The 25,229-nt window shown below is 42.2% G+C and overlaps 1 protein-coding gene across 9 annotated transcripts in view; it reads left to right on the top strand.

Annotated features, from left to right (window-relative positions):
* LOC129726750 (uncharacterized) overlaps positions 1-25,229 on the top strand; it is a 124,945-nt gene that overhangs the window by 77,577 nt on the left and 22,139 nt on the right. For all 9 annotated transcript variants that reach the window (XM_055683812.1, XM_055683803.1, XM_055683811.1 and 6 more), the window contains exons 3-5: positions 18,579-18,944; positions 19,031-19,230; positions 19,539-19,752. In XM_055683812.1, the coding sequence (XP_055539787.1) occupies positions 18,579-18,944; positions 19,031-19,230; positions 19,539-19,752 (780 nt within the window). The remainder of the gene's footprint in view (positions 1-18,578; positions 18,945-19,030; positions 19,231-19,538; positions 19,753-25,229) is intronic.

Here is a 25,229-nt window from a genome sequence, read left to right as displayed (position 1 = left end):
GACTGGACTACGACTTAGATAGACTCAGGTCGAATGAGAAAGACTTGAAGCAAACGATAGGGCACCAGACAGACGGGATGGGGGCAACGTACGAATTTGTAAACACGTCCGTTTTTAACATGGACACGAACATGCTGACGATGCATAAAGAATTTGAAGAAATGAAGACTAGAATGGTGAAAAACGCGAATTTCACCAACCACTTCCGTAGGATGGTGGTGTTGGAGGCGACACTGTTAGAAATGGGGTTCTGGCTGGACAATCTAGGTCAAAGCCTGGAGCGGAAACTAGACGGAATCATAGCTGCATTGACTCACCGCACTTCCGGCGGAGAAATTCTGAAGAAATTATTTTCCCCCGGCGCGCTGCTAGGCAAGCTAAGCGCACTGGAGGAACCGTTGAGAGGGGTCTCGTTTCCGCATGATCAACACGGTCGAATAGTCATGGAATCTTTTAACGGAGCGGGACTCGTGCGCAGGCTCATAGGCGCCAAAATGATTAAATTGGAGATAGCCCTCCCGCTGGTAGGGACGGATGAATACACGACGCGCAGAGTAGCGATCCTGCCGCGTCTAGTAAATACGACGATCTTAGTATCGCATATTGAAAAGGACATCGTAATGTCCAGAGATGATGATCCATGGGGGTTTTTAATATCCAGTGCTCAGTACGCAGCTTGTACGACCTTCATGGATGGTGCAATATGCGACATTAGGGAGCCAAAAATAAATTTACACAAACACCAGGGGTGTGCGGTTGGGATAATTTTTGAAAATACAGCAACTCGGTGCGAAACAAGGGCGCTGCAAACGGACCACACGATGTGGCTGAGTACCGGTGCAAGGAACGTTTGGAGATACTTAGCGCCGGCGGAGATCAATATCACGATTGAAATCGAGGGTAATGTCACGCAGGAGACATTACACGGCTCTGGGGTGGTCAGTCTCACACCACACATGGTGGTCTCCAGCGAAGTAGTCAGACTTGAATATTACGACTCCAGCCTCGAGAGTGAGGCAAATGTCACATTGTTGCCCGACAATGTGACGGAGCTGGTAAACGAAAGGGAAGGGAAGCGAGAGTGTCTACACATATGTGGACCTGAAGAAACTGTTTGACTTGGGAGTCGATGTGCAAGATGTTAAATCGGACGTCCCGAGTTTATCGAATTTAGTGTATGTCCCACTGGTAAATCCGTGGACGAGCATACCAGTCGTGTCAGGTATTGCGGCAGCTTTTGTACTCGCCGTGTACCTTTGCAAAGGCAGGGTGGCGTGTTGCGCACGCAGTACCATAATTAAGATTGCACTGCAAAAACAGGTAGAATTATGGGATACGGACCGGGCGCCACGCCGTAGAAGACTAAGCAAGCGGGATATAATCAGATTGGACAATCTCGTGTTAAGGGAAGAGGTGCCGAGGGAGTTGACCGGACCGGTAGCACAAGGTGACAGCACCGACGTGAAAACAGACATGAAGACAACAGACCACACTTATGAGGTAGCATGGGAGAATGAGAGGGTTGGATATGACAAGGGACGAACGAAGCTACACTGGGGTGCAGCGGCGGAAGCGCAGGTCGCTAGTGTTGAGCAAACGCGAATCGGAGGCACGACCAAAGGCCCCGCGCGAGGAATTAAACAGTCCCACAGGGTGACGTAAGAGAAAAAAAAACGTTGGGAACGGGGATCGAGAAAAAATTAACAGCGACAAGGACAATATTCTTAGAAATAGAGGGAGAGTTTTTTTGGAAAAGAGGCTGAACCAACCAAACGAAGGGGAAGACTATCGCGCTCCTGATTCTGACTACACTATTAGTGAATAAGATTTTGGGTGAACGTAAACAACGGGGATAGCTTACCCGGAACGATTAAGATGACTGCAGATGAATGAAACAAGACACGGGAGTAGCTAGCCCAGAATGAGTGAGAGTGTGAGATTGTTTTTCTTCCCTATTTTCTTTCCTAACCTTCTTATCTTTCAGGAATCACTAGCAACAGGTAGACGCACTTTCGAAGGGCAGGGGGAGAGATAGATGCAGACAACTGCATTTTCGGCGAAGTGTAAGTAGAACGTAAGTATGACGGTATAAAAAAAAGACACAAAAAAAAGAAAAAAAAAATTTACCGAAAAACAAGGGAGTCGAGCGAGAAAGATAGAGTTGCAGATGCCTTCGTTCGTGAAAAAGGCATACGACAATGTTTAACAAAGAATACGTTTTAATTGAAAAAAAGAGGTCAGTCGAAAATTAAAAATTGAGTCGATAATTGGGAAAAAGAGGTCAGTCGAAAATTGAAATTGAGTCGATAATTGAAAACGAAGAGAGTCGATATGAGACTTTTATTATCACAAAAAAGGGGGGTTATTTATGTTATATACGGGAAAAAGTTATGAGGAAAAGGAAAGAAGATATATAAAAGTAAAACATGTAGTCATGAGAAGAAAAAATATATTCAGTTTCCGAAAGCCAAGTTACACGAGATTGTGACATAAAAGTGTAAGTAATAGGAAGAATAAACAGAATATACACACCAAAAATATTGTACACATTCAGTAGGGGAAGACGGTAACCTCATTGTCAAAAACCTAGAAAAACACGGGCATAGATTGTAAGTAGAAGCGTAGAGCAAAAAAAATAAATAAAATGTAAGAGGCCTGTACGCGCGTGAAATTAATTTTAAACAGCAAGTGGAAAAAATTAACGAAAAAGAAAATTGATGAAAGAATGGCAAAAAATAAATGCACCACTTGCTAAGTAAGGCAGCTAGCATCTAAGAATTGACAACGAGACGAGTTCCCGATCATCGAAGACGACTGAGGTTAATACAACGGCTGCTGAGATGGGGCATACCATGATGCCCAGTACAGCGCGAAAAGGAAAGCAGACGGTTGCGTGGGGAGTTGAACGGCGGGTGTCTATGGTGTAAGATGGAGTGAACAATCCAACCAGCCGTAGCTACGATTTGGCAGACTTCGTACCTGTTCGCATCCTGAACAATAACAGCACACACAAGAGCGTTTCACTGTTGGGGCATTTTGTAAGCCTATCGCGTGACGATTACACGATCATTGTGTTGGAAAAGACGGCCTTCACTGAGGGGCAGCTGAAAAATCATAAGCGTCATCAAACGAGCACGGTGACGAAAGCTAATTCTGACGACGTCACGACGAACTTGTCGGAAAAACAGTGAAAGTGTGCAAAGTAGTGCAACTAGTGTTATAGCAGCCGTCGAAAGAAGTTTTTCCTCATCCACGTCCCAACTGAGGACGGAATTTGTTAATGATACTTACGGAAATTTTTTGTGCGTTGCTGATCCGGAAGTAAATCAAATCAAGGCGACAATAATATATCCCGCTACTGAGAGGCATATTGTGAAATTTTCCACCCAAAAAAGATATTTGGTGAAAAAAACTGCCCAAGATTATCAAACCGTGACATTGCCTCATATACAAAAGGAGCAGCTAAGCTTAGAGTGGCTTTACAATATACTAGAGCATCGGAAAGAGAAGGATCGCATAGTTTTCGAGGATCCGTCAGAGGAAATTGGCTTCATATTGTTGCCGGATTTAGAATGGGATGGTAAAACATTGGAACAACTTTATCTACTCGCTTTAGTGCGCCAGCGAGGTATCAAGTCATTGCGGGATCTAAACGCTACTCATTTACCATTGCTGAAAAATATTCAAACACGTGGCATTGAAGCAATTAAAACACGTTACGGAATTAACGCTGATCAACTACGAATCTACATTCACTATCAACCCACATTTTACCACCTACAAGTGCATTTCACATATCTGAAGCACGATCCACCGGGTATTTATTGCAAGAAAAGTCACCTTCTAACATCGGTTATTGGGAATGTCGAACTGCTACCAGACCATTACCAGAAAGTGACACTCTCTTGCGTTTTAAGTGAAACTGATAAATTGAACGTCAAATTTGAGGCAGCAAAGAGCGAACTGAATGAACCAGATGACACCACAACCAACCGATGAGAACCTCTACTGCCAGACGCACCCTCCCGTTTCAAACCCCCTACAACCCGGCGCTTGAACACGACAACTGAACAGCAGATATCTTCACGACGCAGCGCATCAGGCGAGCAAGCAATTGTTAATTTTAAATAAGGAAAATGTCATGTATGATAATGTAAACTCAAAACGGTGCTACAGTTTTGAATAACAGAATTTCATTTGCCAGAGAAAAAAAAACATATTATAAAAAACAACGGTGTAGTTAGTTGTATAAAAACACGAGAATAATTGTAATAAAAAAGAAAAAAACACACCTATCGGCCGTCAGGACGGACCGTGTAACCATTGTCTCTTCTAGATAATGGCCCACTAGGCGGAGTGGCAGATGTGACGGCACACCCTGCGAAGAACCCAATGCTCCGTCACGAGCCTTATAATTAAAGTTTAATTTTGTTCCCAGGAGGGCATAGCCTTCTGCTGTGCTTTAGTCAGGCGAAACATTTGGTTCCCTTGACAGAGGACCGCAAACGGCTCTGTCAACACTCTATGTATCAACAGATTATGCCATAGGTGACAAAGAACTTCGCGCAGCCTTCTGCTGTGCCACAGGCAAACAAACTCAACCAAAATAAACAAGTTTTGTGTTGTGAACAAAACACCGCCTGTACTTTAGCAGTACTAGATTAGGTTAAGAGATTAGTAAGGTAAACAGAGAGTGGAGAAAAGTCTCTCTCTCTCTCTGAGTTACCGGTAGGGTATATTTAAGTAGTGATGTACGAAAATAAAGTCAGTTAGTCCACGTTAATCTTGTGGTTTGATTCCGCGCCAAATGCGCGTACAGGGATACTTAGTAGAAGAATTCCCTGGTAGGTTATACCCTACACCTGAACCCAACTTGAGAAGCTCCGCTCCGATACCGTCCTTTCTAGCTGCCTTGTTGTTCTTAAGCCGTTGGATAGCATCATTAACTTCGCTTATCGATGGGGGTGGCACATCTTTGTTGCTTGCTGCACCGACAGAGTCTCCTGCGTCGCTGTTCTGGTCTCCTGCCTGTACACCATTCAGATGTTCATCGAAGTGCTGTCTCCACCTTTCGATCACCTCACGATCGTCCGTCAAGATATTTCCCTCCTTATCCCTGCACGTTTCGGCTCGCGGAACAAAGCCTTTGCGGGATACGTTGAATCTCTGATAAAACTTTGATAATCGTTTCATCAAAACGATACAACTGTTGTAGTTCCTTGCACTTCTCCTCCTCCTGGCGGCGCTTTTTTCCTGGAAGAGTTGGGTTTGCTGTCTCCGTTTCTGTTTATAGCGCTCCACGTTCTGACGGCTGGCTCTCCGCAGCATTACTGCCCGCACTGCGTATTTTTCATCCAATATCTGCCGACATTTCTCATCAAACCATTCGTTACGTCGACTAGGTACTTCGCGACCTAGGACGTTCTCCGCTACACTGCTGCAACTTCGAGAGAAATCGCGTAGTTTTCAACGACTTCGGATTGCTTCAGCCGCGCGAGTTTATACCTTGGCGGGCAACGGTAACGTATGTTGTTCCGTATATATCACTAGATAGTGTTCCGAGTCGATGTTAGCAACCCGATGTGTTTTAATGTCGATAATGTCTGAAAAGTGCCGACCATCTATCAAAACGTGGTCGATTTGAGTTTCTGTTTGGTTAGGTGATCTCCAGGTGTACCGATGTTGGAGGCTATGCTGGTAGAGAGTGCTACGTATGGCCATGTTCTTGGAGGCGGCGAATGTTTTAATTTTAATTTTTAATTTTAACTTTATTCAATAATTTATCTGACAATATGTAGTCTTAATAAATAAAAAATAGTTTCAAGTTTACAAAATTTTCGAATTTTTCAACTTATTCACAAACTTGCGGGATGGCTCGCCAAACTCAAACAAATCTTCTACGCTTGAGAAGGTCCTGATTGCAGCGGTTATAGGCTCGTTAAATCCAAACGACGTCCGATGGAATGCGGTTTGTAGTAGGCCAGTTGAACGTAAGGAACGTTGAGAAGCACGGAAGTTTAGCTGGAACAAGAGCGTTGGCGAATCTATTTCGCCATTCAATAATTTAGCAACAGATGCAGCTTGCTGGATTTTGCGACGACGTTCGTGCGTGTCGAGGCCAAGTAATCGACAGCGGTCAGGATACGGAGGGAAGGTCACGTAATGCCAGTCGGACAAATCTCTTCTGAACACGTTCGATCCGTAGACACCAAGTTAACTGATGAGGGTATCAGATCGAGCTACAATTTTCAAGAAGTGGTCGTACTAGAGAGCAGTATAAGGCTTTGAAGCAGTGAGAGTCTTTGAAGTCATTTTTGCAATGAATCCCAGCTGTCGACTCGCTTTTGAAATTAAGCTTGCATGATGTAGGTGGAAAGTGAGCTTAGCGTCGAGCAGAATACCAAGGTCGCAAACACGGTCAACTCTTCTCAGCTCAAGTCCATCAATGCGGTATTCTAATATGATCGGATTTGAAATGCGGTGGAATGTCATTACCTCACATTTTCCAATACTAATTATCAGCCAGTTCTTATGGCACCACTCGACGAATATATTCAGCAAATGTTGCAAACGACGACAATCGTCGATTGTACGAACTACCAGATATAGCTTTAGATCATACGCATATACCAACCTACAACCAACACCTAACCGTAGCATTACACCATTGAAGAATATAGCGAAAAGCAAAGGCCCCATATTGCTACCTTGCGGAACTCCCGATTTATTAGTGAATTGCGACGAGACACAAGAACGAAGTTTCACACGCAGTATCCTTCCACATAAAAACGAACCTAACCATTCCACAAGTGGACGCGAAGCTCCAAGCCGTGACATTTTACGCAAAAGTATGTTATGATCAATACGATCGAAAGCTGCCTTCAAATCAGTGTAGATGGCATCAACTTGCGCTTTTTGTTCGATATGTGAAATGCACATCGAAGTAAATTCCAGTAAGTTAATATGAACTGAGCGGTTCGGCATAAAACCATGTTGCGCGGTAGAGATGTAATTCTTAGTGGAATGGAGCATTACGTTACTAACAATAATCTCGAACAACTTAGAACCAGCCGAGAGACTAGTTATGCCTCGATAATTTCTGACATTTTGACGATCACCAGATTTTAGAACTGGGAACATAAAAGATTGTTTCCATATCTCGGGGAATTTCCGTTGCTCGAACGACTTGTTGAAAATGCAGCGAAGTTGGTTTACTAGCGCATTAGCACAGCGGCTTATAACTATGGCGGGGATGCCATCGGGCCCCGGAGTATAAGATCGCTTAAGTTTCTTTGCGTCATCCATTATCAAATCAGTGGTAATTTCAAATGTTGTCAAATCAATCAAATCGGCCGGAACATCTGGTGGTATATACACACCGCACAGCAGCAGTTTAGCTCCCCTAACGGTAGCGCTGACGCAAACTTGCTCCAAACTCTCGCCGCTCACAGTTTCGATGAATGAGCTAGGATGACACTGAGCCACAGCGATCAAAACACCACCAAAGCTGGATTTGTTGCTATTGCGTACAGAGCGATCACAGCGAAACACATTAAAAGTTGTCCCAAACAGCTGCAGTGAGTTGACACGAACATCTAACCCTGTCTCTGTCGGTGTTATGATGTCAAAGTTGCACTCACGGGTCGTCAGAAAAAGTTCGTCAATTTTAGTTCTTAATCCCCGTGTATTTTGGTAGTACAGCCAAACAGTATTACCACTGTCGTTGTCGGTACACTGCAACACAGGATCAATTAGCGCAGGAGAAATGAAATTATGACACAAATACTCGCCTTTGCCCTCGGGCTCCCACCGTCCACGGAGAAAGCGATAAATTCAAATTATCGGCTCCTGCATCCACGGTTGTCTGTTTACGTTTTTTGACCGATCAGCAAATTCACGAAATAGTAAGCCAGTGGGCCAGGAAGAAGGATCCAGAGCTCGAGTTTTCAAACCAGGGTCCAAACCAACTTTATACGAAACGAATGATAAGCTAGTCACATCTTTGTCTTTCGGAACAAGACGAATGATTTCTGCGGTATCGGTCAGATCCAAGCAGTGAGAAACGATTTTTTATATATCATTGTTCGTTGTTAGCGGGTTCAGACCAGATAAGTATAGCCAGAATCTATTCGGGGCAACAGCAGGAAACAGTGATGGAACGGAAAGATCGCAAAAGTTTTTTTCTTTTGTTCGAGGATTGTTAACAATAAAGAAAGGTAATTTCGGGATGAATTAGGAATGTCGATAATATCAGAGGTCTTAAACAAATCATTTTGGTTTAACCCGTTGTGTTTTATGGAAGATAGACTATAAAAAATTCAGAAAAATGATTGATTATGTAGTACAAGATAAAATGTGTTAAGCTTCAACTTTTGGTAAACAATGGGGACTATATACTAGAATGTTCTGTTATATGCCTACGCCGAAATACAGACACACAAACAGTTGCATCATATCCGACAGTCAAGCAGCTTTAAAGCCTCTGAAGTCTGCAACATGCACATCAAAACTTGTTTGGGAGTGTTTCAATCAGTTCAAACACTGGGTTGCAACAAGTCTATCACGTTGAAATCTGGCGAGTTTGCAGACTTGGTAAAGCACGCACCCCACTAGGAGCGGAACGCAAATTGAGCTCTTGCTTGCTAGGTAACACGCACTCAAGCTAGCTGCTTCGGTCGCCGACTCGGCTCGTGAAGAAAAAGAGAATAGCACCAAATAGGTGATATCTCTTCGTTGGTGTTTTTATAAAGTTACATGGAGCGCGCGGTGTAGCCCCGATCCATTTTTGCTTGCTTTTTTGCTTTGTGGCATCTCCGCCTCCTTGTACTCTGATTCTCCTTGCTATGTAGGGGAGAACCGTACAAGACGCACCAGTTGGGTAAGATGGCCCATGCTATTAATTCCCCAAAATTCTTACACATGTGGCTTTTTATAACGAAATTCTTCGCTTTTCTCATAAAAACCAAGCTTCTCTACAGGTCTCATATAAAAAAGTATGCCATAATGACTAAAATACTTAAAAAACTGTGCAATTGGCTGTGGCTCTTTCCAACATGTAATTATTCATGAAATTTATTTAAGCTTTTATGATTAAGTGACTTGTAAATAATACAAAAAACTGTGGTTCCCCTAACCTTTACACTTTTGGAGTTTATAATACTATGAGTATTTTCAATTATTTCACTAAGTTTCGTCAACTTTTACCTTAAAACAATCAAAATTAAAATTGGGGCAGAATGCACTATGGAGAGCTTGCAGGAGATTGCTTGACAACTTAAAGCATGCTCCATTATTTTTGATTTTACTTTCGAGACTTCAAGCGCTTCTCACTTCGCGTGCTGATTTCTGCTAGTGGCACATTAGCCACCTCCTTTGGAGCATACTGACCTTTGTTGTGGTGCGTTTTGGTCACGGGCTTGTTTGGCGGCAATGGTAATTTTTACCAAAAAAGACATTGAAATCGAGTATTTTATAATAAACTTCGTCATAAACATACAATAAATAGATCCTACAATCATCCTACACGTTCAATGTCGCTTTGAAATGATTTGAAGCGCTGTAAATCGCGAAAATGCTTAACTGGTGCGTTTTGTACAATCCTCCCCTATATTACACGTTTAGCTAGCGCACAGTGAGCGCTGACGACGTTTGCGGGTGAATGGGTGACTATATATTTGTGTTGTTTTTAAAATTAAATGTCTTAAATTTAACGAAATGAAATTTAATGAAATTCAATGAAATCAGCGGTCAGCGACCTGGAACAGGCCAACGCTATTGCTCGCTCCGAGCTTCTCACACGCGAGTATCGCGTTTATATCCCGCACGAGACGTGGAGATCGACGGTGTCATAACCGATTCGAGTCTGTCGGTCGAGTGTATCTTGGCAAGCGGTTTTGGCTGCTTCAAAAATGCTTTGTGTCACGACGTAAAAGTAAAGATCATAGATTGCAAGCAATTGCGGTCTGTGTCTCTTGTCAACGGCACAAAAGTGTACACTCCGTCAGACTCGTTTCGTGTTACGTTTGCCGGATCTGCTCTCCCTAGCCACGTCTCGATCGATCGGGTTCGTCTGCCTGTGCGATTGTATGTACCCCGTGTTATGAATTGCACCAAATGCAAGCAGCTAGGCCACACAGCCGCCTACTGCTGCAATAAGGCACGATGTAGCAAGTGTGGAGAAACTCATGCGGACGATTCTTGCAGTGTGAATGCTGAAAAATGTATTCACTGCGGGGAAAATCAGCATGAGCTCTCCACATGCCCGGTGTACATGCAGCGCAGAGATAAAATCAAGCGGTCACTTAAGGAGCATTCAAAGCGATCTTACGCTGAGATGCTGAAGAAGACCGTGACCACTTCTACCATAACATCGAACCCCTTTGATCTGTTGTCCTCTGATGAAACCGATTCTGACGATTCACCAGCGGGAACAACTTATGCCAATCCTGGGGCGTCTAGAAAGAGGAAAAATATTTCTTCTCCTAAACTTCCCCGAAAAGGTCCTAAGATTTCCCAAAGTGAGATGAAAGTTACAAACAAACCAAACAGTGCTGCGGAAAAACCGAAGCAAACTCCTCCTGGGCTTGCAAATTTAAAGTCCCAGAAGGAGTTCCCAGCACTGCCAGGAGCATCTAAAACCCCAGTTGTTCCTTTTGCACTCCCAGTTGATGAAACAAACTCTGGATTAGTGAAATTTTCTGACATTGTGGACTGGATTTTTGAAACTTTCAATGTACCCGATCCAATAAAAAATTTTCTTACAGCATTCCTCCCAACAGTTAGATCATTTTTGAAGCAGTTGACTGCCTAATGGCCCCTCCCTGCAGCGATTGTATCCTTCGATGCCTAATTCATCTGCGTATACGAAGGATTCTATCTCTATCTTACAGTGGAATTGTAGAAGTATTTTACCAAAAATGGATTCATTTAAAGTTTTAATAAATAGAAACAAATGCGATGCATTTTTGCTTTGTGAAACTTGGCTTACTTCAAATATTGATCTCAACTTCCATGATTTTAATATTATTCGCCTTGAACGAGACACCCCATATGGAGGAGTACTTTTAGGGATTAAAAAGTGCTATTCTTTCTATCGTATTAACCTCCCCTCGATTCCAGGCATCGAAGTTGTCGCATGTCAAATGACAATACAAGGTAAAGAGCTTTGTATTGCCTCAATATATATATTCCTCCCAGAGCACAGGTTGGGCAACGGTTGCTCTCTGATTTAATAGAATTTCTTCCCTCGCCACGTTTGATTTTGGGAGACTTCAACTCTCATGGTGTGGCTTGGGGTTCCCCTACAATGATAACCGCTCCTCTTTAATCTATAACCTTTGCAATGACTTCGACATGACTATTTTGAACAACGGTGAAATGACACGTATCCCGAAACCTCCAGCGCGCCCAAGCGCTTTGGATCTATCCTTATGTTCGACGTCGCTACGGTTGGATTGCACATGGAAGGTAATCCTCGATCCTCACGGTAGCGACCATCTGCCTATTCTTATTTCAATTACTAACGGTTCAACTCGCATGCGACCAATTGACATTCCGTATGACCTCACACGGAATGTCGATTGGAAGTTATACGAGGAAATGATTTCAAAAGCGGTCGAGTCGATTCAACATCACCCACCACTTGAAGAATACAACCTCCTCGCGGGCTTAATCCTCGACGCCGCGTTGCAAGCCCAACTGAAGAAATATCCCGGCGTAGCGATCAAAGAGCGGCCTCCAACTGGTGGGACAAAGAGTGCTCCGATGTCTACACGCAAAGATCCGACGCGTTTTTGGCCTTCCAGAAGGGAGGTGTACCCGACGACTATATACGGTATTCGGAGCTTAATACCAAGCTTAAAGGCCTGGCTAAAGCAAAGAAAGGCGGATATTGGCGTCGGTTCATGAACGAGACGTCGAGGGAGACATCGATGAGCACTCTTTGGAACACAGCCCGAAGAATGCGGAATCGCGTAGCGGTCAACGAAAGCGAGGAGTCTTCAAGTCGGTGGATATTTGATTTTGCCAGGAAAGTATGTCCGGACTCTGTTCCTGCGCAAAACTTTGTTCGCGATACGTCTCCGGGTCACGACGCGATAGAATCACCTTTTACGATGGCAGAATTTTCAGTTGCCCTCCTGTCCTGTAACAATAACGCACCTGGGTTAGATAGAATCAAATTCAACTTGTTGAAGAATCTACCCGGCAATGCCAAGAGGCGCTTGTTGAACTTGTTCAATAAGTTTCTGGAGCAAAACATTGTACCGCAAGATTGGAGGCAAGTGAAGGTGATCGCCATCCAAAAACCAGGGAAACCAGCTTCTGATCACAACTCTTATAGGCCGATTGCAATGCTATCCTGTATCCGGAAATTGATGGAAAAAATGATACTCCGTCGTTTAGACCACTGGGTCGAATCAAATGGCCTACTATCAGATACTCAATTTGGCTTCCGCCGTGCCAAAGGGACGAATGATTGTCTTGCGCTGCTTTCAACAGATATTCAGCTGGCGTATGCTCGCAAAGAACAAATGGCGTCTGCGTTCTTGGACATTAAGGGGGCTTTTGATTCCGTTCCTATTGACATTCTTTCGGGTAAACTTCACCGACAAGGATTTTCTCCAATTTTGAACAATTTTTTGCACAATTTGCTGTCCGAAAAGCACATGCATTTTACGCACGGCGATTTGGCAACTTTACGCATTAGCTACATGGGTCTTCCCCAGGGCTCATGTTTAAGCCCCCTTCTTTACAACTTTTATGTAAATGACATCGACGAATGTCTGGCAAATTCATGCACGATAAGACAACTTGCAGACGACAGTGTAATCTCTGTTACTGGAGTCAGAGCTGCCGATTTGCAAGGACCATTGCAAGATACCTTGGACAATTTGTCTGCTTGGGCTTTACAGCTAGGTATCGAATTCTCTCCGGAGAAGACTGAGATAGTAGTTTTTTCTAGGAAGCATGAACCTGCTCAACTTCAAACACAATTAATGGGTAAAACGATTTCTCAGGTTTTGGTACACAAATATCTTGGTGTCTGGTTCGACTCTAAAGGCACCTGGGGTTGTCACGTGAGGTATCTGATAAAAAAATGTCAACAAAGAGTGAATTTTCTTCGTACAACAACCGGACAATGGTGGGGAGCCCACCCAGGAGACCTTATAAGGCTTTACCAAACAACGATACTGTCTGTTATTGAGTACGGGTGTTTCTGCTTCCGCTCCGCAGCAAACACACATTTGATCAAACTGGAGCGAATACAATATCGTTGTTTGCGTATCGCCTTGGGTTGCATGCAATCGACCCATACGATGAGTTTGGAGATCTTAGCGGGAGTATTTCCATTGAAAAACCGCTTCTGGAGCCTGTCTTCTCGTATTCTAATCAAATGTGAGGTCTTGAACCGTCCCGTGATTGAAAATTTTGAAAGGGTTATCGAACTTAATTCTCAAACCCGTTTTATTACATTGTATTTCAATCACATGTCCCATAATATTAACCCTTCTTCGAATATTCCAAATCGTGTCGACTTATCAAATACTTCTGATTCTACTGTGTTTTTCGATACATCCATGATAGAAGAAACTCGTGGAATCCCGGATCATTTACGCGTGCAGCAGATCCCCAAAAATTTTTCCAATAAATATCGAAACATCAACTGCGACAATATGTTCTACACTGACGGATCACTTCTTGATGGGTCCACTGGCTTCGGTATTTTCAATAACAATTTAACCGTCTCCCATAAGCTTGATAATCCTGCTTCTGTTTACGTCGCAGAAGTGGCTGCAATTCAGTACACCCTAGGGATTATCGAAAAAATGCCCACGGACCATTATTTCATCTTTACGGACAGTCTCAGTTCCATTGAGGCTCTCCGATCGATGAAAGATGTTAAGCACTCTCCGTATTTCCTGGTGAAAATACGGGAACATCTGAGTGCTCTATCCGAAAAATCGTATCAGATTACCTTAGCGTGGGTCCCTTCTCACTGCTCGATACCGGGCAATGAGAAAGCGGACTCTTTGGCTAAGGTGGGCGCAACAAACGGTGGAATTTATGAAAGACCAATTGCCTTTAATGAATTTTTCTCATTTGTACGTCAGAATACGATCATCAGTTGGCAAAATGCTTGGACCAGAGGGGAACTGGGAAGGTGGTTACATTCCATAATCCCCAAGGTGTCGACGAACCCGTGGTTCAAGGGGTTGGATGTAGGTCGGGATTTCATTTGCGTGATGTCCCGGCTTATGTCCAATCACTATAGATTTGACGCGCATCTCCGTCGTGTTGGGCTCGGGGAAAGTGGTATCTGTGCCTGTGGTGAAGGTTATCACGACATAGAGTACGTTGTTTGGTCATGCCCTGTACACCGTGACGACAGGTCTAAATTAATAGCTTCCCTGCAGGCCGAAGGTAGGCAGTCGGCTGTTCCTGTTCGTGATGTCTTGGCGAGCCGTGACCTATCCTACATGTCCCTTATATACGTTTTCCTGAAATCCATCCACGCCCTAGTTTAGTCCTACCCCCTTCCGCCTGCATCCAGCCTAACGACAAGAACACGTTAAGACCCCGGATCCGGAAACAGCAATCAGACCCGCACGATACTCTCAAGGCCCGAGGGAGACGACCCAATATGCCAGTCCGTAATATCCTGGCCCCCAGCAGCGGAACATGTGCTTACCTATGGCAATAAAAACCATCATACAGTAAACCAGTGCTTTTAATGCAAAATATTATAGCTTTAAGTTACATTTAGTTTCAGCTCGTAGTCGGCAGCGAGGATAAAAAATTTGCTTTTAGTTATTAAGATACTTTAGGAAGTAAGCTACCAGATATAACTGGCGCCGTTAAACATTAAATTGTATTTGTGCCGTGTCAAATAAATTATAGATGAACAAAAAAAGTCAATGTACCTATAATACAGTCTTTAAAGTACGGCAGCGCGAGCCACCTGCCTCAACGCTGACCCTACGTTATTACTATTTTGTTGCCAATCGTTCTACCTGTGAGTGCATGGCTACTACATGCTACCTGCGGGAGCATTCGATTGAAATTTTATCTTCTGTTTATTTACGTTTTGAGTTTATTGGCGCTGCTCGCGCGGGTTATGGAATTTAATTTTATCGCTGCAGTAACATGAACGTTCAATGTGTATGTGCCTCCCGGTGACGAACGAAAGGTTACGGCACTGCATTCGTAGCTTCTTAGCTCTTGCGCCGAGCTGAGGCTTGCTGCGAATGTCGCATGAAAAGATAATACGCTCGTGGTGATGGGTGCCCAGAATTTGGCGATGTCACCGAGCGGCTCGGAGCGGTACTTTTACCAAGTCAGAGGCCACTCATCTTTAGTGATCACAGAGGGAAAGTTGGACTTGCACCAGTATTTACCAGTATTTAACGGTCGTCTTTGTGTGAGCCGGGGCACCGTCTTGCATGAAGTTTGATTGTTGTTCGTTTCTGAGTCTAACAAATAAATTCTTCTGGAGTTTCTAAATTCTGCTTAGTTCATATCTGATTTTTCTTTTCCCGAGAAACATAAAAGTGCATAAATTTCCTCATCCGAGAGACAAGTGTTTTGGTGGCTTTGAACGACTTTGTACTTTGGCCATTGGTTCATTTTAAAATGTATTTGGATAAGTTCGCTCAAAACACCTACCCGTGCCATGCTGCATAAATTGAAAACTGGAATAATCAATTTTTTGCGCTTATTTTTCATAACGTTTCAACAAAATTTATTAAGCAAAGAAACAAAGAAATGTCCCAATTTGGAGAAGCATATAATAAAGTACATGCTGTATGAAGTCATAAACTTTGATGGCACGCATGAACGAACACGTGTTTTTTTTATAAAACTGGCTTTAGACTTTTACAACACAACCAACACACTGTAGGGTCGAACACTTTTAATTCATTTCTTCCCGTGGTGATGATTACGTGATAATCAATTCATAAGTACCAAGACACTTATCTTCACTGCACCCTCTTTTATTGCAAATTATGCCTACCAGTAATGAAATTTTCGCTTTCAAGTTTTACTGATTACACTCAGATTTCAAGTACGTAATGATGCACACATGTGTATTCTAGATGCAAAGGACAAAAATATGTCATAGGAAGCACATCTTACCATTCAATCGATAACCATTGAAATTTTATCGTCTATTGGCTTCTTTTTTGAGCAATATAGAAACTAAGGTTGCCTAATCGGTTGAACGGAATCCGGTATTGGCCTTACTAAACGTTACTTAATGTCTAGATGTCGCCTAGATCGATGCTCCAATCTCATATGTGAGAAATCCGATTTTCTCCCATAATAGTACTAAAAGTCTTTATATCAAAAATTTTCAAAATCATTATTTCGTATTCCAAAATTCACTTCAGAAATATTTGCTAAAACTATTGAAAAGTAATTGAGCAGCACAAGCAACAAAATTTTATTTCCTCTTTATCAGCATGTTATTAATCGAAATGCACAATTCGATAACATTTTTACGATTTGATTTTAAATATATAACCAATATCCAATTCTATTTCAATACTTATTTTGTCGAACGTTTTCGTTTAGAATTCTCTTTAGTTATAGTAAGGTACACTCCGAACCTACGTTCTGCTAGGGAAAGCAGCCTTTAACTTTACCGAGAGAAAATCTAAAAACTTACCATTGATGCTTTCTGCTTTCTATCAAAGCTTCGGTATTCAAATTCGAAGTACTGTGATTCTTCAATAAATTTTATGAGGGATTATTCCTAACACTGCTCTGAAATCTTCTACTCCAACCGAAATTGCAATAAAACGGCTAAATAAACATTGACCGTGATGTCCCAGATAATCGCATTTATTGGAATTTGGATAGACTGTCGAACACCAACCTAACTTTATCACTGTCTCCATCATGAAATCGCCACAAACGAACAGCGGAAACCCCACAAAACGTTTTTTTTTTTGGCCATTATTGGTTGATAGTAATATTATCTTACTCACAGTGCATTTTGAACCTGTTTTTAAGCTCTTTAAAAAATCCTACGAGCAATTGAGATTCAAAGCGATGTTATCGTTGAATGTGAAGACTAAAATTAAAGGGAACGTGTTCGATGGATGTCTAACAATGATAGAGGAATTGATTTTTATTGGCGGAATTTCTTGAATCTAAAGCTAGATAAATTGATGTTGAGTGTTTGATTTTTTTAAATTTACTCTTCACCAACAAAAATATTTTTGTTTTCTTCAATTTCGATGTGAATCCTCGCTGAATGTTAAAAGCATATTTTCCCTAATATCATTTACAAATAAATTTCCAATATAATCGGTATCGGTTCAATTAAGATACCTGAATGAAAAGGGAATCCCAAAAAAATTCAACCGCTTCTTTATTGCCTTTTTCATCCTGCAGTGCAGATATTTCACTAGCAGAATCGGTGACTATCATATAATTTTCATTGCGATTGGTAAATTTATGAATAGCCGCAGCCGCAGTCGAGAAAACTGACTATTGATTGGGTTGGGTATATCTTATTTCAATGTTGTTTCCATTTTTTTGTATGCTGCCCACTTTTTTGTTATCTCTCTCAGCGGGCTGAGTATGTATGTTTGCAGCTGGTAGTGCTTGATTCTGATGTGCTGGTAAACTTTAATTTCACTGACTATGGATGAAATTTGAGTCAGGTGTTGGATCGTTCACTCCCCAGCATATATCTCGAGGTTATGAAGTTTTTATTGCATCAATAAACGTAACTTTTAAGGATGCAATAATGTCAAATTGTAAATCTCTTTTATTATACCACGAAATTTTCGAGAAAACAAAAGCAACATGTTCTTCAGTAAAAAAGTAGAAGACAAATATTCATTCATTGATTCGGATATAGTTTTATAACAACAGTGGTAAAGTTTAGTTACCATGAAAATACAGTAAAATGTGAAAGCTCTGGTAATGTGTGATAACTTCCCAACAATTTTTCAGTTTTTTGTTTTTTTTTTTTCAAGAAATAAAGAAATATCACAACCTGAATTCTGTTGTGCTTTTGTTTAACGATGTAACAACAATGTAATAACTATTCATCAATAGTTTATGAAAAAAAACAGCATTTGCATTTATTTTCCGTGACTTTCAAACGCGTCAAATTGACGTATGGTGACGTACAGCAAAATAGGATTATCCTTCCAGGGTTTATTTTATGATGAGCATGAATGAACCAACGCTAAGACATATTTTTCTATGCATGTATAGCAGACTACAACTCGCGCTTGATTTTGTTATCTTAACAGTTACGCTCTTTTGTTGGTTCACACAAAGCACGAAACATATTCGAGAACAAACTTTTGATAACATTGGTCGCTGCTGTCGTCAACAATATTACGACGTAATTTGCAGCTTTTGTAACTGATTTTCATGACAAGAAGCTGTCAAGTGTTGGTTGATGAGCTAGAAAAATGTTTTACGCCTATATAAGTTCCACCCGGAATTTTCATATGCAATACGAACCTAAACCACCTTCCCAAGCTAAAAAACGAAACGAAATCACCGGAGAAGATATGTGACATTTGATCATGTCTCCTTTCTCTTCCTATTTGCAGATATGAGAGAACAAACCATGTTAGCGGAGAATCTTCCGACGACGGAAAATGTAGCATATTCTAAACAAATCAGTTCGACTAGCAAGTTGTCATCGCCGACAGTGCCGACGTCACCGACGGAAAGGATATCATCGTTGAATGTGACAACGGCAGATACGTTGACACTTTTCGAGCAGCATCAGTGGAACTTTTCCTCGACACCTTATTACGACCAGGCATCCCTTTCGCAGTCACCGGCGACGACTGTGACGACATCCCCACCCCCTCTATCAGCCCTAGAGCCAACGCCAACAATGGCTCCGGCGACACCGGCAAAGGATCAATACAAATCTAGCTATAGCATAAAGTTCACAACTTTTCGACCATGTAAGATCGACAGCAGCGCACCTAAAATGCTAATAAGCAGGGCGAAAAGTACTAATGGATTCTACTCTGGTGATTTATTGTTTCAGTACTAGTACCTACTTTTCCTGATATTCGACATAGGATTATACATTCGATGCCTTATCAGTCCAAGCATCACCATGAGCGACATTGGGGTCCATTTTTCGAAGAGCCCCTCAATGTGACTTCCGGAGCACTGCAAGTAGGCTACCATTTGTCAACAGAAGCCATTCTCAATTGTAGGGTAGGAATGTTGAAAGATAAAACGGTACGTAACTTCCCTCTCGTTATCCATCTTGTCTTCCAAATATCCTGTCCTTTTCTAATCGACAGAATGGGTTAGATTGGGTACGACATGGCATGCGGTGACTTGACCAATACTGCACCCTGAAAACACTATGCTAATCACAAGAGATATATCGCCATTAATCTTGCCCCTGTCGATTACCACCAGTGCAGTGCTTGGGAGGAAAATATTCATGAAATTTAGATTCATCCCCTAATGAATACTGATGCCAGCCGCAATCACATACTTCAACATAACTCGAATTTAATATGATTTGTACCCCAAACCAGGTGATGTGGATTCGCAGAACAACCGATAAGGTATCGCTCCTGACAGTGGGAAACAACACGTACAGCGGGGATCCAAGAATACGAGTGAAATTTCAATATCCGAATAATTGGCGCCTACATATCAACCCAATCAAGAATGACGACGGTGGCCTGTATATGTGTCAAGTGTCTACGCATCCACCCCGGGTTTTTGCCACAAATCTCACAGTGCTCGGTACGTACCTACCTTCATTCCTCTAGATACATACGATTGTAGATAAAAGTGTGTTAGCGCAAAACAAAAGGAGATTCAGTCGCATTTGGCTTGTCTTCCAACCCGAGACGGTGTGAATGATTGCTTCGCTTCTCATCGGTTGTCTTTCGTATCCAGTGTAGTGAAAAATTACCTCACTTTTGCATGTTCGCCTAGCATCGTCACGTCACGCCACCATCCGTTACTGAGCTGAGCGGCACGAAAAAAAAGGTTAGACGAATTGAAAAACTCACTCTTTGACGTTGGTAGTTATGTTGAACCTGGGAAGATATAATTCGTTACTTTACTGATTTCTGGTAAATATATCGATCTGTACTAACAAGATTATCCCATGTTAGTCAACTATTATATTTGATGTTTCGAACTGATTTCTGAAAACATTTATTAAAATATGAGTTGTTTCATTTAGATGCAGATTAACATGCAGTAAATGCACAAGATATTATAATAAATATTAGATTGAATAAGTTATTAAATATTATCGTGATATGCTACCAGTTTTACAACCTGCGGTTGTGAGATTGGCTGTGAAGTCTGTGTCGAATAATCTAAAGGCGAAATTCCGAGCAGCTAATACCTATTAAGGTTCCCTCTTATGACTCATTTTGAATTTTAATTGGGTATTATTATTATGACGTGGGCGCAGCTGATTTCTTATGTTTTCGATATTTTTTTTCTATGTTTGCATGATATTTGTATCACGAAGAAGATTTTCCCCCTGAAGATGAGCACAGGAGGACTCGGAGCTCAGTATGTCGTTCTTCTGATTGGTGACAGTAGATACTTCATAAACTTCATCGATGCTGTGAAGCATTTAATTTTTGATTATTTTTAATTGAAGTGCTTTTTTATGATTATTTTTTATTGAAAGTGCAACCAGTAACGACGTTGAAGTTTCAGTCGAGCTTTTTGCCGCTTTTTCAAATCAGTGTTCAACTTTAACCCTCCAGCTATTTCCCCGGAACTGTTAAACTCCTTACCATCGTTCGATATACACTTGCCACGTCCAACTTTCACCGCAGCCGAGGTTACCATCGCGCTGAAATATTTTGATACGTTAAAAGGCCCTGGTTCGGACAAGCTGCCCCTTGTATTCATTCAGCGCTGTGCGGAGGTACTTGCATCACCGGTATGCCAGAAGGTATATTCCCGGAGGCATGGAAAATGTCTGCTGTCACGCCCATTCACAAAGCTGGAAGTGCTCATAACGTCACTAACTACCGACCAATCTCGATTCTCTGTTGTCTCGCCAAAACGCTCGAGCTTCTAATTCACGATAAATTCTACGCAGCCGCTAAGCCCATAATATCCCAACACCGGCACCGCTTTGTCAAAAATCATACTACTGCTACGAACCTCATGGCATACACAAGTTTTCTTAACTCTAGTTTGGACAAACGCTGTCAAGTGGACAGTGTCTACGCGGACTTTGCCAAAGCCTTCGATAAGGTACCCCATGAGTTGACACTGAAAAAGCTTGAGAAGCTGGGCTTCCGTAACTGGCTTATCTTGTGGTTGCGCTCCTACCTACGGGACAGATCCGCTTTCGTGGAATATATAAATCCGTAAAGTCAGGCCAGTTTCCGACACCATCTGGTGTGCCGCAAGGTAGCCACCTTGGTCCTTTAATTTTTATTCTATTTGTGAACGACTTGACCAACCGCCTTGACTCTCATCATCTGATTTATATCGATGATTTGAAGATATACCGAGTAATCAGTTCTTTGATCGTTTGTGCCGCTCTGCAGCAGGACATCGACATCGTAACAAGCTGGTGTGTTCTGAACGGGATGGCGATTAGGGATGAAGTGAAAGGTAATCAGCTTTGCTAGAATGCGGACGCAGTGACGTTACGAGTATAAAGCGAAAGGTTTGAGTCTCGAACGTGTTTCTTCAATTAACGACTTAGGAGTGATCATAAATAACAAGCTCAGTTTTAACGTGCACATCGCAGGCTTTCGCTTTGCTCGATTTCATCTGCCGACACACACGCGATTTCAGCGATGTATAGGCACTCAAAACGCTTTACTGCTCTATTGTTCGAAGTGTCCTCGAGTACGCTATTCAAATTTGGGCTCCCTACCACGAAACCCAAATTGTTCGCATAGAGAGAATACAGCGATGTTTTCTCCGTTTCGCACTACGACGACTACCTTGGAACGACCCACAAAGATTACCGCCGTATGACCAGCGATGCCGTTTAATTAAATTGGAACCCTTGCACCAAAGACGGGCATACTTACAGCGAATGTTTGCTTTCGACGTGGTACGCAACCATATTGACTGCCTGGACCTACTGCAACAGGTAAATTTCTATGCGCCAGCGCGTCGATCGCGCCAACGCTCGTTATTCCGGACAACTACGCACCGGACTGTATTCGGACAAAATCACCCACTGGAAAGATGTTTTGCCCTACTAAATAATATTAAAGTGTTTGATTTCAATGTAACTAGACATCGTTTTAAAATAAGTGTTAGGTATTTAAACTAGTTAGGGATAAGTCAGTCTGTACAGTTTGGCCTGAAAACGTAGTAAATAAATAAATAATTAATAGTGAACACCTGCAGTTGATGTTTTGGAATAACGCTTTCCTCAGTTAGCTTCACCAACTTCAAATACTTTTCAAAGCTGTCGTAGGCGACACACAAGGAATCCATCCACAAACTGCTTCAAGTTGGAGTTCGTGTAATCACCATGCTTCGGTATGTCATGTGAGACATGTGTGTGGTATGTCGTGGCGATAAAAAATCCGTATACAGAGTGTTCAATAAGATCAAATACACTTTCAAAATGTGATAAAAAATTAAAATACAAGATATTATTTCCTGAAATAATTTTAATTGAAGCTTCATTGAAAACCTTTACGACGTATTAGCTGGGAGTGCTCCCCCTTTGTGCTGGATGACGAGTTTAAGACGTTTTTCAGAAAAATCGCAAGCGGCACACACCTGGTCCAAGCTTTTAAATTGGTCCATAGTGTTTAATATTTGTTCGTTCTGCTTGGACAGCATGTACATAAAAGTCTACAAAATTTCGGTTCGGAGGACTCGGGAGGCCAAAAAATGTTATCGAGAATATCAATCAAATTCATCCGATACCGCGTTTGGACGATATTCGTTGTTCGCACGCTTTTTCTCGATAAACACCCCGGACGAACACATACGATTCGCATAGATTCTCTAGAATTCCTCACATTGGATTCCTGAGCGTCCTTGAAAAAGGATTCCTGAAAAAGAATCCTCAGGAATGCCCTGTATATGGCTCTAGGATTCTTGAAATAAAAATCGTGAGTGGGAATCCTCCGGATGGTGTTTGCGAGTCCTTTCACGATTCCGTCACCGAGTTATAGGTATCCTGGGGATGGATTCTCTGCGTGTTAGTAAGGGACTAGTGGGAACTTTCCACGCCTGGGTACGACCCCAAACTATCACCGACGTGGCGCTCTGGAACCGCGGACTGTTTATGTTGAAAGGGAGATGCTGGTCAACGTCGGTGTTCACAGCTGAGCATTTTGGACAGTTTGTGGCTATTGCAAGACAAAGTCTCCTGAGACTCTATTTTAAGGGGTTATATACCTTTTTGGTCGAGAAAAATGAGGGAAGTTTGAATTTATTTTTAAGTGCATAGCACCATTTTCATTGCAGCAAAGTGGTATTTTTCTAAAAGTACAGCTTATCAACAATAAGAAAATACGTTTGATTTTGAGATATACCAATTATTACTGGAGTAATGGCCGTTTTCCCAAAACGCTATTTTTTTGCAGAGGCTTGCGGTGATCCTGATAGAGACTCAGCGGATCAACCGAAATCAAAAAACTCATATTATTTCATTAGTTTAGAAGTGTGTCGGGTCCTTGAACGATCGCTTTTATGAGTATTTTGTTTTCAGTGCAAACGGGAACGTTTTTCCTAAAAAATGCACGTTTTGAGCGCAAAAAATTGCATTAAAAAAATTTTTGCGGCAAAATGTAACTGTATGTTTCGAAAAGCGGTCGTTCAAGGACCGGCGAATTTTATAACAAAAATTTAAAAATAAAAAGATGAAGGAAATCGGTTCAGTAGTTTTCCCGCAATCAGGATCACGGCAAAGTCATTTTCCGGAAAAAACTATTCCGAGATAATCGCGTGTAAAGTTTCAAGTTTTGCTTATGCGGCCGTGGCAAGGCACGTTGCAAATCGCTCTAACTTTCTTCCTATTGCTCAGATCTTTATGAAAATTTGTGGAAATGTTCTCAAGATGTTGTATTTGAAGATACAGAATTGGATACAGATTATTGGATACAGAAGAACTAATTATTTCTGAGTGTCTCCAAATGCCGCGTTGTAACTTTCATCGTAAGTTGAATCCAATAATCTTTGATTATCATATCGATGATCAGGAACTTGTGAGAGTAGATCACATCAACGACCTTGGAGATCAAATAGGAATTCGAAACTCCTTTTCGATTTGCATCGCTAGAACATCACTGCTAAAGCCTCACGTCAGCTTGGCTTCATCTCTAAAATTGTTCATGATATCAGCGACCATTACTGTTCAAAACATTGATTTGCTCGCTGGTACGGCCTCTACTTGAGTACGCAAGCATGGTTTGGTGCCCTAATCAACTAGTATGGAACATTCTATCGAACGTGTGCAAAAGAGGTTCATTCGTTTTGCATTGAGAAATCCACCTTGGCGTCCGATCAACCTGCCTCCTTATCCTGGTCGCTGTCGTCTACTTGGACTCGCACCCCTGATCAACACCGTAACCGCACGCTCGCACCTTACACTTAGGTTTTGTACAACATCTGGCTGCAGCTTTTTCTGTACGGAAACTCACTTTTTCTTCATGTCCTTTTCAGATTTGACCTCCTTGAGATACTTTCGTAGCGCCTGTTTCATAAAAGCCCAGTATTTTTCGACAGACCTTAGTTCCGGTGCGTTGGGGGCTAATGTCCTTGGGTACGAGAGTGACCCCGTTGACCTTACACTTCAGGACATAATTTGAATAGTGGCATGAAACTAAACCCGGACAGAAAATCGTAAGTCCCTCATGTTGCTTCATCAGAGGAAGCAGACACTTCTGTAGACACTACCTGAGGTAGATCTTCCGTTTCCAGTCCCGGTAGTCACGGTGCACTCCTTTTGCCTTTTGCCGGTGCACTCCTTTTGCCACATGAGCAGATCGTGTCAAACTTTGAAAGTTTCTGCTCCTTACTTCCTCCGGAACATCAAATTTGGGCTGGGCAGTGAAAAACAGTAGCCCTGGAAGCTGCCGGAAGTTCGCCTTGACGTAAGTTTCATCATCCATGATGAGACAATGAGGCTTCGTCAGCGTCTGGGTGTAAAGTTTCCGGGCTTGTGACTTCACCACCGTATCTTGCCGTTCGTCACGATTTGCGGCATTCGGCACTTTGTACGAACTCTTTGGCTCTCTGAACGAAAGACTTTTTAGCCA

Source organism: Wyeomyia smithii, chromosome 3, assembly GCF_029784165.1.
Source record: "Wyeomyia smithii strain HCP4-BCI-WySm-NY-G18 chromosome 3, ASM2978416v1, whole genome shotgun sequence".
Lineage (NCBI taxonomy): Eukaryota > Metazoa > Arthropoda > Insecta > Diptera > Culicidae > Wyeomyia > Wyeomyia smithii.
Note: the sequence above shows the minus strand (reverse complement) of the source record. Positions and strands in the feature narration are given on the sequence as shown.